Source organism: Rhinopithecus roxellana, chromosome 4, assembly GCF_007565055.1.
Source record: "Rhinopithecus roxellana isolate Shanxi Qingling chromosome 4, ASM756505v1, whole genome shotgun sequence".
Classification (NCBI taxonomy): domain Eukaryota; kingdom Metazoa; phylum Chordata; class Mammalia; order Primates; family Cercopithecidae; genus Rhinopithecus; species Rhinopithecus roxellana.
This window is the reverse complement of record NC_044552.1, coordinates 159,442,778-159,459,497: the sequence shown is the minus strand read 5'-3', so window position 1 is coordinate 159,459,497 and position 16,720 is coordinate 159,442,778. Positions and strand designations below refer to the sequence as shown.

General features: G+C 37.1%; 1 protein-coding gene across 3 annotated transcripts in view; it reads left to right on the top strand.

The window, feature by feature from the left end:
* Positions 1-16,720, top strand: part of LAMA4 (laminin subunit alpha 4) — a 150,400-nt gene that overhangs the window by 117,001 nt on the left and 16,679 nt on the right. For all 3 annotated transcript variants that reach the window (XM_030929061.1, XM_030929062.1, XM_010359882.2), the window contains exons 25-31: positions 2,059-2,190; positions 3,671-3,813; positions 7,958-8,096; positions 8,555-8,692; positions 10,344-10,477; positions 11,394-11,558; positions 12,349-12,502. In XM_030929061.1, the coding sequence (XP_030784921.1) occupies positions 2,059-2,190; positions 3,671-3,813; positions 7,958-8,096; positions 8,555-8,692; positions 10,344-10,477; positions 11,394-11,558; positions 12,349-12,502 (1,005 nt within the window). The remainder of the gene's footprint in view (positions 1-2,058; positions 2,191-3,670; positions 3,814-7,957; positions 8,097-8,554; positions 8,693-10,343; positions 10,478-11,393; positions 11,559-12,348; positions 12,503-16,720) is intronic.

Below are 16,720 nucleotides of genomic sequence, written 5' to 3'. Positions count from 1 at the left end.
AGAAGCATATCATTAGCTGTGCCTACTAACTCAAATAGTTTTCAATCACATTCACCAGGTGGCAAAGGCTGTCTTTGAGATTTGACTGGTATGTTTCCTTTTTTCTAATATTAATTCTTATAAGCTAACCAGATATCATTTTGTAAACTTTAATAAAAGGGTTCTAAGCTATTGAAAATCTTTATTTGAAATATTTTTCTAAAGTTTAGAAATTTCTTCCCTCAAATGTTTTAATAGTACTGATAGGAGAGTTTTTGTGGGATTGCATTTGCATTGTTCCCATCAACAAAATCACTTAACAATAGAAAAATTCCCAAACATCTTTTTAAAAAACCATCTCTCCACAGTATAACTGTCCTTAAAAAAAAGAGAAAAAGTTACTTTCTCATCCATTATTATGATAATACCCTTACATTGATGTCACAGTATGTTTCGTTTTTGAATTAACTAGTAGGTTTCATACTACTGTCAGACATTTCTCATCACAAATAAAGTTCAACAAATTTAGAATAATTCATGTTACAAAGAAAAATGTGTAACCCCCTATAAACTTGACAGCATTTTCAGAAATTTGTAGGAAGTAGCCAGCAAATATCTGTGTCTCAAAATGTTTTCACGTCACTCTCCATCTCAGTACACGTCTAAATATCCTATTATTTCAGTTATATCACCCTTAAATCCATGTAACTAGCCACACATAAACTGCAATAAATTGCAATAGGCGAGAAGCAAAGAAATGGATGAGGAGCTACCTTCAGCCCTTCAAGTGTGGAACCCCTCTTGGGAACCCGCACACATTATGTGAATTTTGTGAAAGTCTGACAAAAGGATAAAATGAAGGCCCACAGTCAATAATTCATGTATTAAATATTAAAAATTAGTTTCTTTCTCTATTTTAGATTTTTTAGTGAGTATAAATGGACGTTGAAATGTTTTCTTCTCTATTTTAGATGTTTTTAAATTAGTATAAAGTTGAAATATTTTCTTCCTAAACTCCAATAAGTTGTTTTCCATGGTCCCAGGAATGCACAAACTCCACTCAGGAGATCGCTTCCTATAGAATAGGGACCTTGCCACAATGCTTTATTTTTCAAATCCATTGACTTCTTGTATCTATGAACTATCTTCTGAAACAAGCAAACCTCATCAGCAAGTCACCTGAGTGTTACAAAATGTCTTTGATTCTCAAACATCATGTGTTCCAAGTGCATAATAATTCTATATTTATTTACGTAAATCCAGTGTTTCAAAACAATACAGCAATGGACTTCTTTTTTAAAATCCATATTTGCTGATAATATGGAAGAATTATTTTCAGTATACCTTGAAATTATTTTTTAATATTACTAATTTTCACCTAAAATAAATGCAGTCACATCTGTTGGCCTGCTATAACTTTTTAAAGTTTCCTAAAGACAAGGCAGTTGAATAAACATGGTATACTATACTCTGTTTTCAAGATTTTGTTAAAGGGCAATAATGTAGACTTAAAACTTCATCCATTAATTCAGAAAGTAGAATGAAAACAAAAGAAGAATCTTTACACTGTGTATAAAATTAACTTTTATATATTAAGCGAAATAGCTGCTGATATGGAAATAGTTGTCACTTTCTTTTTGAGACAGAGTCTCGTTCTGTAGCCCAGTCTGGAGTGCAGTGGCATGATCCCGGCTCACTGTAACTTCCACCTCCTGGGTTCAAGCGATTCTCCTGCCTCAGCCTCCCGGGTAGCTGGGATTACAGGTGCCTGCCACCATGCCTGGCTAGTTTTTGTATTTTTAGTAGAGATGAGGTTTTGCCATGTTGGCCAGGCTGGTCTCAAACTCCTGGCCTCAAGTGATCCACCTGCCTCGGTCTCCCAAAGAACTAGGATTATAGGTGTGAGCCACCACTTCCAGCCGTTGTCACTTTTATTTCATAAGAATTTCGTAAGACTTTCTTAGTCTTCAAATAGCTCCAATAACAAAGAATATAGTCATATTTCTCAAATTCAGCTAAAACTGACTCTACTCACATCATAACAGATGTTCCTATCTTACAACTTCTTTCTCTCCCCAGAGTATGTTTTTCAGACTGGAAATGCGCAATGGTTACCTACACGTGTTCTATGATTTTGGATTCAGCAGTGGCCCTGTGCATCTTGAAGATACGTTAAAGAAAGCTCAAATTAATGATGCAAAATACCATGAGGTACAAATCATTGTAGTTTGGTTGGTTTTGTTTTTGTTTTTTATACTTAGATCTGTTGATCTAATCAGGCGGTCAAATGAGACAGGCAGGACAGTAAATAAACTGAGAGCTTTCGTATCTAAGGAGCAACGGAAGGACCCTCATCTTCTCAATCCCAGGAAGACATTTGCTTTAAAACAATGGATGTATTTGTCACTGAGAGATTCCTTTTAATTGCTTCATTAACCAGAAGGCTTCTATTAATCTTAAATATCTCAATTGGTATTCCTCCAGAGTGCTTCTGTGCACGTGTGGAATGCGCCAGTGTAGATACGCAGCCATTTTTTTTGCTTGTCCTTTGAGCCCCACTAAATGTAACAAGAATATAAGTAAATACAGAATTTCCTTTTAAACCACTTAACCAGCAGGTAGAAAATAATAGCACAGTTTTCCTTATAAAGAGAACTCACAAAGAATCCCCTTTAGTTTTGAAACAGATGTGCAGAATACTGAAAATATACTTCATCCGTTTTCATTAACTATTTTAAATATACAATTTGATAAAGTGTATACGAGGCATAATATCTTTTAAGTGGAACCAAAATGCAAGGGGTAGGAGACTGTATCTCCCTTTTCAGTTCAAAGTCCATAGCCTCATAAGAATGGTTTACAATAAAAGAATATTTTAACTATTTCTCTGACTAGCATTTTTGCAGATTCATTAGAACTGCTCACTGTGTCACCAAAAAATTACACCTGGTAACATGCAATCTAGATTCCAGAAGGCACCTGCTTGGGAATACAATAGGGGTCACCAGGGGTTAGGGATGGGGAAAATAAGACATTGCTGTTCAATGGGTATAAAGTTTCAGTTGTGCTAGGTGAGTAAGTTCTTGAAATCTGCTGTACAGCACGGAGCCTACAGTTATAACTAATTTAACATTTATTGAGGATAGATCTCATGTTAAGTGTGCTTAACACACATGCTCACACACACGCACATACCACAAAGGGACACAAAGAAATGCTGGGAAATGTGTGATATGTCTCTTACCTTGATTGTGGGAATGATATGAGTGTTTGTATATGTCCAAACTCATCAAATTGCATACAGAAAATATGTATAGTTCTTCGCACATCAACTAGACTTGAATAAAGTTGTTTTTTAAAAAGAAGAGAACAGTGGCACCTGTTTATAGCTCTTTCCTGAATCCTCTCAGAAAGAGCAGGAGGAAACAATAGGTCTAATTGCAAAATTTTTCTTGGGCTGGCTCCCTCTTCATACAGACCTCCTTTCCCAGGAAATGTGAACTGCTACTTGTAGAAGCAAGAGTTTTCAAGTCTGTGAGAAAAGAAAATCTATCTATTCCCCATTTTGTGAAGAAACAAGCACAAAGGCATGGAAGAATAGCTAGTATAGCCAGGAGAATTAAAATATATAGAAGTCATCAAAGAACTGAATATTAGTTAATCAAGGCTTACTATATATTATCTCTCCCAGATCTCAATCATTTACCACAATGATAAGAAAATGATCTTGGTAGTTGACAGAAGGCATGTCAAGAGCATGGATAATGAAAAGATGAAAATACCTTTTACAGATATATACATTGGAGGAGCTGCCCCAGAAATCTTACAATCCAGGTAAGGCTTTTTGTTAAGTAGCTGTTTGTTCCTAGCAATGTACTGGGCTGGCAACATCCAGGAGAGGTCTAGTAACAGTGTTCGCACCCTTACTTGCTACTTTTACACACAGGGACAGGTACAGGCACACACATTCGTGTACCTGCAGGCCCTCTGCAGTCAATCCTCAGGACCTCCTGAAATTAGCATCACATAGATGTAATCACAGATTTCTTCAATTATTGTATTACTCTTATAACATGATCTAATGCAATATTTCTCATCAGCAATAGGAAGGGTGGAACATGTGTATTGTGTGAAGATAAAACAGCATTTGTCCATTTACTTTTTTTTATATGCTTTAAGTTCTAGGGTACATGTGCGTAATGTGCAGGTTTGCTACATATGTATACATGTGCCATGTTGGTGTGCTGCACCCATTAAGTCATCATTTACATTAGGTATATCTCCTAATGCTAACCCTCCCCCCTCCTCCTACCCCACAACAGGCCCCGGTGTGTGATGTTCCCGTTCCTGTATCCAAGTGATCTCATTGTTCAATTCTCACCTATGAGTGAGAACATGCAGTGTTTGGTTGTTTGTTCTTGTGATAGTTTACTGAGAATGATGGTTTCCAGCTGCATCCATATCCCTACAAAGGACAGGAACTCATCCTTTTTTATGGCTGCATAGTATTCCATGGTGTATATGTGCCACATTTTCTTTTCTTTTTTTTTTTTTTTAAGGGGACTTCATTGGGAAGGAGGATTGTTGAAGATTTTAAATGAGTGTCTCATTTAAAAACATGTTAGCTATAAGTAACAGAAATTGTAATTCAAAATGGCTTAACCAATAAGAAATGTTATTGGCTTACATAAACCAGTGTCCAGAAGTGAGATGGTCCAGGCTCTGTTCTCCTGCATTTCTCTTGGTTCTGGCCTCTTTCATTTGATGATTTAATTTTCAGGTTAGGTCGGGCATGGTGGTTCACACCTGTAATCTCAGCACTTTGGGAGGCTGAGGCAGGCAGATCACTTGAGGTTAGGGGTTCGTCAACAGCCTGGCCAACATGGCAAAACCCCATCTCCACAAAAAATACAAAAACTAGCCGGGCGTGGTGGCATGCACCTGTAATCCCAGCTACTCAGGAGGCTGAGGCAGAAGAGAATCACTTGGACCCAGGAGGCAGAGGTTATAGTGAGCTGAGATTGTGCCACTGCACTCCAGCCTGGGCAACAGAGGGAGACCCTGTCTCAGGAAAAAAAAAAAAAAAAAAAAATCAGGCCATATGCAAAATGGATGCAGCATTCCACATATAACAAAATCCGGAGGTAGAGAGAGTCCCTTTTTTTTTTTTTTAATTATACTTTAAGTTCTAGGGTACATGTGCATAACGTGCAGGTTTGTTACATATGTATACTTGTGCCATGTTGGTGTGCTGCACCCATCAACTCGTCAGCACCCATCAATTCGTCATTTATATCAGGTATAACTCCCAATGCAATTCTTCCCCCCTCCTCCCTCCCCATGATAGGCCCCGATGTGTGATGTTCCCCTTCCCAAGTCCAAGTGATGTCATTGTTCAGTTCCCACCTATGAGTGAGAACATGTGGTGTTTGGTTTTCTGTTCTTGTGATAGTTTGCTAAGAATGATGGTTTCCAGCTGCATCCATGTCCCTACAAAAGATGCAAACTCATCCTTTTTTATGGCTGCATAATATTCCATGGTGTATATGTGCCACATTTTCTTAATCCAGTCTGTCACTGATGGACATTTGGGTTGATTCCAAGTCTTTGCTATTGTGAATAGTGCCGCAATAAACATACGTGTGCATGTGTCTTTATAGCAGCATGATTTGTAATCCTTTGGGTATATACCCAGTAATGGGATGGCTGGGTCAAACAGTATTTCTAGTTCTAGATCCTTGAGGAATCACCACACTGTCTTCCACAATGGTTGAACTAGTTTACAGTCCCACCAACAGTGTAAAAGTGTTCCTATTTCTCCACATCCTCTCCAGCACCTGTTGTTTCCTGACTTTTTAATGATCGCCATTCTAACTGGTGTGAGATGGTATCTCATTGTGGTTTTGATTTGCATTTCTCTGATGGTGAGTGATGATGAGCATTTTTTCATGTGTCTGTTGGCTGCATAAATGTCTTCTTTTGAGAAGTGTCTGTTCATATCCTTTGCCCACTTTTTGATGGAATTGTTTTTTTCTTGTAAATTTGTTTGAGTTCTTTGTAGGTTCTGGATATTAGCCCTTTGTCAGATGAGTAGATTGCAAAAATTTTCTCCCATTCTGTAGGTTGCCTGTTCACTCTGATGGTAGTTTCTTTTGCTGTGCAGAAGCTCTTTAGTTTAATTAGATCCCATTTGTCAATTTTGGCTTTTGTTGCCATTGCTTTTGGTGTTTTAGACATGAAGTCCTTGCCCATGCCTAGGTCCTGAAAGGTATTGCCTAGGTTTTATTCTAGGGTTTTTATGGTTTTAGGTCTAACATTTAAGTCTCTAATCCATCTTGAATTAATTTTTGTATAAGGAGTAAGGAAGGGATCCAGTTTCAGCTTTCTACATATGGCTAGCCAGTTTTCCCAGCACCATTTATTATATAGGGAATCCTTTCTTCATTTCTTGTTTTTGTCAGGTTTGTCAAAGATCAGATGGTTGTAGATGTGTGGTATTATTTCTGAGGGCTCTGTTCTGTCCCATTGGTCTATATCTCTGTTTTGGTGCCAGTACCATGCTGTTTTGGTTACTGTAGCCTTGTAGTATAGTTTGAAGTCAGGTAGCCTGATGCCTCCAGCTTTGTTCTTTTGACTTAGGATTGTCTTGGCAAGGCAGCCTCTTTTTCGGTTCCATATGAACTTTAAAGTAATTTTTTCCAATTCTGTGAAGAAAGTAATTGGTAGCTTAATGGGGATGGCATTGAATCTATAAATTACCTTGGGCAGCATGGCCGTTTTCACGATATTGATTCTTCCTATCCATGAGCATGGAATATTCTTCCATTTCTTTGTGTCCTCTTTTATTTCATTGAGCAGTGGTTTGTAGTTCTCCTTGAAGAGGTCCTTCACATCCCTTGTAAGTTGGATTCCTAGGTATTTTATTCTCTTTGAAGCAACTGTGAACAGGAGTTCATTCATGATTTGGCTCTCTGTTTGTCTGTTATTGGTGTATAAGGATGCTTGTGATTTTTGCACATTAATTTTGTATTCTGAGACTTTGCTGAAGTTGCTTATCAGCTTGAGGAGATTTTGGGCTGAGATGATGGGGTTTTCTAAATAGACAATCATGTCATCTGCAAACAGGGACAATTTGACTTCTTCTTTTCCTAATTGAATACCCTTTATTTCTTTCTCTTGCCTGATTGCCCTGGCCAGAACTTCCAACAGTATGTTGAGTAGGAGTGGTGAGAGAGGGCATTCCTGTCTTGTGCCAGTTTTTAAGGGGAATGCTTCCAGTTTTTGCCCATTCAGTATGATCTTGGCTGTGGTTTGTCATAAATAGCTCTTAGTTACTTTTGCTTTAGCCTTAAACCCATTTTGAGCTCTCCAATAGCATCTGAGCTACACAAATTTTTAAGGTTATCCAAAGGGTTGTGTATTATGTATAATGAAACATTAAGACTCTCCCCTAAACTTTGTTAATTACAAATGTGTTGGAAAAATGCCAAAATGTATTCATTAACGATGTGGATTAATAAAAGTCTGAAGACCTGTGTTCAAATCCTAACATCACTTGTGACATAAGAGAATAATTTATTCTTAGTTTCATTTTATAGGTTAAACCCTGTGGAATTACTAAGAATTGATTATTTTTATGTATATATGTCAGTTTCCTGTGATTCAATCTAATAATCATCTGCTAAAGGGAAATAATAGCATCTCCATCTATTTCACTGAATTGTTATAAAGATAAAATGAGATAATGTAAGTTAAAGCATTTTGAAAACTATAAAGAACAAATTGGCTTGACTCAGAACAAAACTCTTCTATAGGCAAAGATTAGACATTGCTGTGTGCCTATCAAAGAAAGCATGAGAATATGAATGATTATAAAGCTGTTACAAATGACTATAAATAAATGCAAATTCCATAGCCTACATATGCAGGGTAACATCATCATCATGGCTGTATCAGTGAGGCTGACTTTCTTTTCCAGGACCCTTAGAGCACACCTTCCCCTAGATATCAACTTCAGAGGATGCATGAAGGGCTTCCAGTTCCAAAAGAAAGATTTCAATTTACTGGAGCAGACAGAAACCCTGGGAGTTGGTTATGGATGCCCAGAAGACTCTCTTGTAAGAACCACTCAGTCAAAAGCTTTTTAATAGACACAATACTTAACACTCTCAAAAGCTGGAAAAGCTCTTTTCAGCTTCTCTCTGATCCTAGGTACACCTTGGGTTCCTTTCTGCCACCACCAGAAAGAAGAACCATTAGCTTGAAGGGCTCTTGTGCATGGGATTCCTCTGTGACTTGTTCATTTGCTTCAGTTTTCCATGGGTGGGGCATCTAACACCTAGAGGGGTGTGTGCTAGCATCATTGTTCACTCCGGTTGGAGTCAGTGGAGAAGATGAAACGCCATCTCTCAGAGGAGCTCCTGGTGTATGCCTGAATTCCAACATAAACCAGAAGTGGGAAAATAAACTATTTATGTAGAAACTAACAGGCAAGGCCCTCCGTATGTGAAACGTTGATAGTTTTAAGCATTTGATAATTCTCAAAAACACTGTCTCCACTTGTTTTGGCACACAGATATCTCGCAGAGCATATTTCAATGGACAGAGCTTCATTGCTTCAATTCAGAAAATATCTTTCTTTGATGGCTTTGAAGGAGGTTTTAATTTCCGAACATTACAACCAAATGGGTTACTATTCTATTATGCTTCAGGGGTAAGTATTTGTTTTTCTCTGAGGAAACTTCTTTGTGATAATTGTTTTGCCTATTACAAATAATTTGTAATGCATGTTAGAAGTGATTTTCTATTCAGATTAATTTTGACTCACATGTAGACACACAGAATGCCTCATTTCAAACACTTTAAAAAATATTATATGTATCGTATATCAGGAGTCCCTAACCTGGAATTCATAGACCCACCCCCAAGAGATCATGGATAGAATTCAGGGGGTCTGTGGACTTAATGGGAAAAGATTACATCTTTATTTTCTCTCACTGAAATTGATCATTTTCTTTGATTATGAATCTAGACAGCACACCACAGGAGTATTACCAGTACCTGCGACTTTGTCATTAATAGAAATCACCGATTTTTTTGTTTCACATTACAATTGTCACAGAAATCCCAGAATGTCATTTTTGCTCATTGCTACTTCTAATGTTATTAGGTCTGCTATGGAATCTTATTACTTAATGCCTTAATAAAAAATTATAATATCACAGATGATTTATTTTAAGATTTTGAAAACTGTATTTCAATATAATTGGTTTCCTTTGTATTATTATATCTTTTGTTTTATACATTTAAAAACATTATTTTGTGAAGGGGTCCCTATGTGTTACCACAATGCCAAAGGCGTTTCTAGCACAAAAATTGTTAAGACTCCCTGTTTGTATGCCATGAACAAACACATCTGTGATTTAATTTATGAAAGAGTAAAAAGAACATACATGCTTCTTTCAGATTTGCTATAGAACACTGTAGCTCAGCTTGTAAAGATATGCTATTTCAAGAATAAAATAAGGTCTGTGGAGGACTGGTGACCGTAACATCCAACTGGTGGGTCTCTGAAAAGGTCATCATCAATATATACACTGATGTGCCAGGTCATCATAGAACTTCTGAAAGCAGCTTTTACTTTTCATATATATTACCTGCATCTGATACATTTACATCCAATTTAATTGGAATCAGTAGAATCTGTAAGAATTTACCCAAAGCATTTTGTAGAACTTCTGACCCCAAACCTGCCTCAGACTACCCTGGCTAGTTAAATAACACTTTTTGCCCACAAAAAGTAGTCTATTTTGAGGGCAGACTTAAGAAGTTGGTGCCCATATAAGGAAAGAGAAGCAAGATGAACATTTGCCAAATATTTTAAGATAAGCAATAAGCTAATTCAGATAAGAGCTAACTTGCTTTTTAAAATGTTTCTTTTGCCTCTATAGATGAAAAAGTGAAAGATTTTAAAAAGCCAAACTAGCAAATTAACCCTTGCCTAGTCATCTAGCTACATCCCCAAGGAGACCCAAATTATCATCTTTTCTAAGGGATTAAAAGTGAGATTGAAAGTAGGAAATTAACTGAGACTGAGCTGACAACTCTCAGCATAACAAAGTCACCAAAAATTTTCAGCTGGAAATATAGGAGATACATTTTTCTACTGAAATGTGTCTAATTTTATAAGCAATACCAGTATAAGCAATAGGGTATTCTTGGTTGTTATTTATAGAAATTATTTTACAAGCAAATTTCCTACACAGTATATTGCCTTTAAGCAATACCATTCAGTCAATGTTGAAAACATTTCCGTCTTTTGGATCCCTAGACTCCCTACTTACATGCTTGTGCTTGCATTTCAGTCAGATGTGTTCTCCATCTCACTGGATAACGGTACTGTCGTCATGGATGTAAAGGGAATCAAAGTTCAGTCAGTAGATAAGCAGTACAATGATGGGCTGTCCCACTTCGTCATTACCTCTGTCTCACCCACAAGGTACAGCTCCTCACTTCATATTCTTTCCACCATGTCTATTTGTGGGACATGATTATGTCAAAAACCACTATGAATAATAGGTTCTCCTATACCTTTTCTAATGTTAAAACAAAAATGCTAGAAGGAACAATTTACCTTTCTCAAAAAAATATTGCTATTAGTTTCCAAGACATGTAAAATAAATCACTATGAAATTTCTTAAAATAAATATAAGGGTTCTTTTTCCCGTAAAACAATAGGTTATAATCTTCTTGAGGGAAATGCCTACTAATATTACATACTGAACGGAGTGCAGTATTTTGCACATAGAAGGAGCTCAGCAAATGTTGGTCTTGTTTAGACCTTGAGTCACACAACTGAGAATGCAACATTTATGGCCACATTTTAACAGCTCGAACTTCATCTTTAAAATAGATAATACTGAATTTATTTTTCATAGTAAGAAAGTTTTCTGGAATAAGAAATGAACCTCTGCTACTAGTCTATGTCCACTTTTGTGGACACAGAAAACATGAGTAGGCTTTTTCTGGGTCCCACTTCCAGTAAGAATCAAAATAATCTAACGTGCTTTGCCATGGAAATGGTCTTCCACAAATGTGATTAAGTGATCATCATGAGGTATGCTCTGTTTTATACACACATACACACACACACACAAATAATGCTGATGACTAGGCATCTGAATTTCTTGCCTTATGGGTTTAAATTCCAGTCTTGGTTTGGAGGATCTTTTTTGCATATAGAAATACCCAGCCATTTTATCCTGGACCTCATGAAGAGTTTGGCAACTCACTGTCTTTTCATTAACCAGATGTTCCATTTCAATTTCATGAGAAAACCTGCTAATCCAACCTAGAGTGGGTCAAGGTAAAAATGCTAACTCTGTGGTTTGTAAAGAAGCCTTTTTCTTTTGCAGATATGAACTGATAGTAGATAAAAGCAGAGTTGGGAGTAAGAATCCTACCAAAGGGAAAATAGAACAGACACAAGCAGGTGAAAAGAAGTTTTACTTCGGTGGCTCACCAATCAGTGCTCAGTATGCTAATTTCACTGGCTGCATAAGTAATGCCTACTTTACCAGGTATAATATTTTTATTATTAATGAATCTGCATGATTGATAAATAAAATCAAGACAACAGCAAAAATATTAAAAATGAGAACTATGAAATGTATCTGAGGCATTAGGGGATAGTAATTAAAAGCTTGTATGTGCTTGAGAAACTGTCATACTTGCGTTTCTGTGTAGGTTCTTTGCCCTTTAATTTCCAAATGACCTTGACTAAGTAAGCCTTCATGTCTTCACCTACAAAATGCAGATAATAATAGTGCCTGCTTGGTAGGTTTGTCATGAGGGGTAAATGAGAAGATAATGCACATAAAACAACTTGTACAGTGGCTGGCATACAGCAAGCTAAAAATATTAGATGCAATTATTTTTGTACTTATTATTGACAGAGTAACATACCTAGAGGTTTACAAAAGTCTTAATTTAATGCATGACTTTAAAGAAAGCCATTAATCTAGGTCCTTAACAAAGACAATAGGGGTTCCTTAAGTACAAGAATAAGCAAGGGAGGACTTTAATATAGATTAAGAAACAGAGGCAGTTCCAATCATCCAGAGTGTGTTGAGGAAAATATGTTCATTATTATAAATGTGTGATGCCAGGCACATAGTTATTAACTGGTTGAATGTAATTTAAAGGGTCCTGGTTACGAGTGATGGGTAAGGACCCATCTCACACACACACACACACACACGCACACACACACACACTTTAATTGCCAAAGCTCTTTGACTTCCATAATTTTCATCATGTAATTCTAAACAATATTTTTAATATTTATTTTTTCCTCTGTTATAAACACAGGGTGGATAGAGATGTGGAGGTTGAAGATTTCCAACGGTATACTGAAAAGGTCCACACTTCTCTTTATGAGTGTCCCATTGAGTCTTCACCATTGTTTCTCCTCCATAAAAAACGAAAAAATTTATCCAAGCCTAAAGCAAGTCAGAATAAAAAGGTAAAAGATAATGCTGTTCTGACTTCCTAATTGTCATCATTTTCCATGCACACAGTTTTAGACACTGCTGTTTTAGAGAATATGCTTGATCCTTTGCAACTCTATACATAGGAAAGATGGGATTCTTGCAGTATCACATATTCTAGTTTGCCAGCTTTGTTGTATTAATTTTTTGTTTGTTATAGAAGAATTTTTTATTTTTTATTGACATGTAATAATTACACAAATGTATGGGGTACAGAGTTATCTTTCTTTTTTTTTTCTTTTTTTTTTTTTTTTTTGAGACAGAGTCTCGCTCTGTCACCCAGGCTGGAGTGCAGTGGCCGGATCTCGGCTCACTGCAAGCTCCGCCTCCTGGGTTCACGCCATTCTCCTGCCTCAGCCTCCCGAGTAGCTAGGACTACAGGTGCCCGCCACCTCGCCCAGCTAGTTTTTTGTATTTTTTAGTAGAGACGGGGTTTCACCGGGTTAGCCAGGATGGTCTCGATCTCCTGACCTCGTGATCCTCCCGTCTCGGCCTCCCAAAGTGCTGGGATTACAGGCTTGAGCCACCGTGCCCGGCCAGTGTTATCTTTCAATACATGCATATAATGTGCAATAATCAAATCAGAGTGATAGCATGTCTATTATCTCAGATGTTTATTATTTCTTTGTGTTGGGAACATTCAAAATCATCTCTTCTAGCTATTTGGAAATATACAATAAACTATTGTTAACTATAGTCACTCTACCATACTATAGAGACAAAGAACATTTTCCTCCTATCTAGCTGTAATTTGGTATACATTAACCAACCTCAGCCTATCCTCCTCCCGCCACTGCCCTTTCCAGCCTCTGATAACCACAGTTCTAGTCTCCTGTGAACTCAACATTTTTAGCTCCCACTTACGATAACATGCAGTATTTGTCTTTCTGTGCCTGCCTTATTTCACTTAATGTAATGTCCTCCAGGCTCATCCGTGTTTGTTGCATCAGTTCTTGTTCCAATGAACAGTCTGAATCAGCTATTTATTCATGCTTCCAACTTAACAATGGTTTCCCTTACAATGGTTAAAATGTCCCTGTACTTAACAGTTTGTATAAATAATACATATTATTTAGTACTATAATTCTCTAGTATCATTTGCTTTTGTGTAACAATTTCAGGCTTTCGTCACAATCATGGAAATTATTCAAGTTTCTGATCTTACCCTGGTTTTTCCCCTCCTTCCTGGGCCTTCACTTCAACCACTCACATGCACAGTTGGTCTGTGACATCAGCTAAAGCTACTCCATTATCAAAATCTTGAGTTCTAAAATTCCATCCTACTATTCTTTCTCATGCATTTACTGCAACTCTGTACATTATTTGCCTTCATTACAAGTGGGACCCTTAATCCCTTCTAATTCTTTCAGTTTAACCCTCCCTGCCTCTTTCATGATCCAATTTTAAGAGTGTGCTCAGGTGTCAGTGTTCCCATCCTGGCCCATGCCACCACCAACTCTCATCTGAATAACTGCAACACCTCCCAGCAGGTCTCCTTGCTTCCACCTTGTTCCCTGATAGCCTATTCTCAACCCTACAGTCAGATCTTTATAAATATAAATCATATCATGTCACTACTGTGTTCAAATGGCCCCCGACTACACTCAGGGTAAAAGCCCAAGGCACCACAATTCATAAGAGGCCCTATGTGATCCATGCCCCTTACCCTGAGTTCATCTCCTCCTACTTGCCCACCTCTCTCAGTCTTCTCCCCATACTGGCCTCCCAACTATTCCTAGAATGGGCCATGTGTACTCCCACCTTAGGTTCTTTATTCAGGCTTCCCTTCTGCTTGGATCACGCTTCTCCCAAGTATCTGCACAAACAACTTCTCTTCCTTCTACAATTGCTCAGCTCTCACCTGTTCAATGACCTACATTGACACCCTATTGAATACTGCAGCCTGTCTCCTACCTTCCACCAGTAATGCTGCTCTTTTGCCTCTTTCTATTCTTTTTTCATAGTACTTATATTTTATTAGTATGCTTTCTTTATTATGTTTATTATTTATTGTCTGTCTCCTCTACTGAAATGCAAGCTCATTCATTTTGTTCCCTGATGTATAATAAGCACTCAGAACAATGCATACAACAGGTGTTCAATAAATACACAGCTATCTGCATCATAGGGTTGTAACAAAAACTAAATGAGTTAATGCATGAAATGATATGCACTTAGTATAGCACAAGGCATATAGTAAAGATTCAGTGAATATTAGTAGTTATATCTCTATAGCGCCTTAGAGTATTCCGGAGGATTGGTTCCTAAAAGTAAAATTGCTTGGCTCAAGGGAATATGCATTTTCAGTATTGAGGCAATACCAATTTACACTCCCACAAACAGCATTCGAAAGAACATATTGTCCCACACTATTGTTAACAATGAATATAATCAAATTTCTATAATTTTGCCAATCTGATGGACAAATTGAGGTTTTAGTTTTCATTTCTCTGAATGCTAGTGAAGTTGAGCATCTTTTCAGGGGAAGAACTGATTGCCTTCCAAGGCTGGCTTCTGGACCATCAGCAAGAGGGAAGGGTGTCCACCAGCTTTTCCATTCTGATGGTTTTTCACTGACCATTGTATCTTGACATTTTCCATATATATGAGCATATGTGGACTACTTTTTCAATTCTCTTGAAACTTCTTCTTTGTTCATACATGACTGCTTTATCAATGTTAACAAAATAATTGTGTGTGTGTATAATTAAAACTTAGTACTGTTTCTTAGGATCCCTTACCAAGTTGGACATGGAAGACAGATACTTTCATTGATTCTCATGAAGGATTTTGCTGGAAGATACTATGAAGGAGTTTTCAGAGTATACTATAAAATTCTAATAGAGTCTTGCTGTTACCTTCATACATTGATGCTAAAAGGATTTATCCTGAATTTTTTTTTATCTGGCACTTGAACACTGGTCAGAGGGTCATAGGCAGCAGATTAACATTACGGGCTGATGAGGGACATCAAACTTCTCAAGCAAACACAGTTACCCCTTTAAATAAACACAGTTTTCTAAATTAAGTTGTCTATCAAATGTGATTTCCCAACAAACATTCAGTCTCAAGGTTATAATCAACAGCCCTATTAACAGAAGTTTTTCTATATTATAGGAAACTTGCTAACCTTTATGGTAAATAGTGTTAGACAGAAACTTGACTTTGTAATAACAAGATACAGAATCACCATAGATTTCAATTGTATTTTATGATAACTAGAATGTCAACATTTGCTCATCTTTTCTTCTATTGACCCTTGTTTCAACAGCTTCATAAATAACTACCAAGAAAAATATGTGGTCTCTGACCTAAATTTTCATTAAGGCTGCACCAAAGCAATTGGGATTGTAATAATTTATTTTCACAATCACTTCCTAATATCCCATTTTATTCACTTATTATATTCATTTAAACATTAATAGACTTTTAGTTGCTTCCAGTTTTCTGGAAGCTAAAGATCTTTGTAGATTAATCTTTGAGTGTATTGCTGAACAAATCTTTAAGATAGATTCCTAGAGGGAGAATTACTGAATCAAGGCAAATTGCTTTCCAAAAAGGTAACATTGATTTCTATTTCCCTAAGGTATTTGTGAATACCTGTCTTATCATCTATGATCCAGTCTTAAATTTTTTTAACAATGTTTATGTTTCAAATTTAATTGGGAAAAGTTTCTCATTTGGTGTTTAATAATGAACATTTCAAGTATTGTAACAGACATCATGCTAGGGTATCTGGCAAACCACTCTCTTCTCTAAGAACTGATTTCCTACCCAGTGGGCAGGCCCTGTGTTTTAGATGCAAGACCTCACTTCCCTGGATATAGATCACTGGACCAGGTTAGATCACGCGCACGAAGCTGGGCTATCAGATTCTCTTCCTTGGAAACTTAGAACCTAGAGAGATCTGCCTGAGCTGGCCATTGAATAGAAAACATGTAAACCTAAGGGCATTATGTTAATTATACACAGAGGAAAAAAAAGCTGCTTCATAGAGTGAAAGGCAGAAAGCTATCCTGTTGAGAAAGAAAAATGAAAAGAGATGCTCTGAGAAACCAGAAACCTCCAGAAAGGGAGTGCCTTGATTTTTTCTAGCTTTCCAATTGATTCTAGCCCCTGCTGGGACACCACAATACTATCTCATCTTAGATTGTTTAAGATACCTCGTTCAGGCGCGGTGGCTCACACCTGTA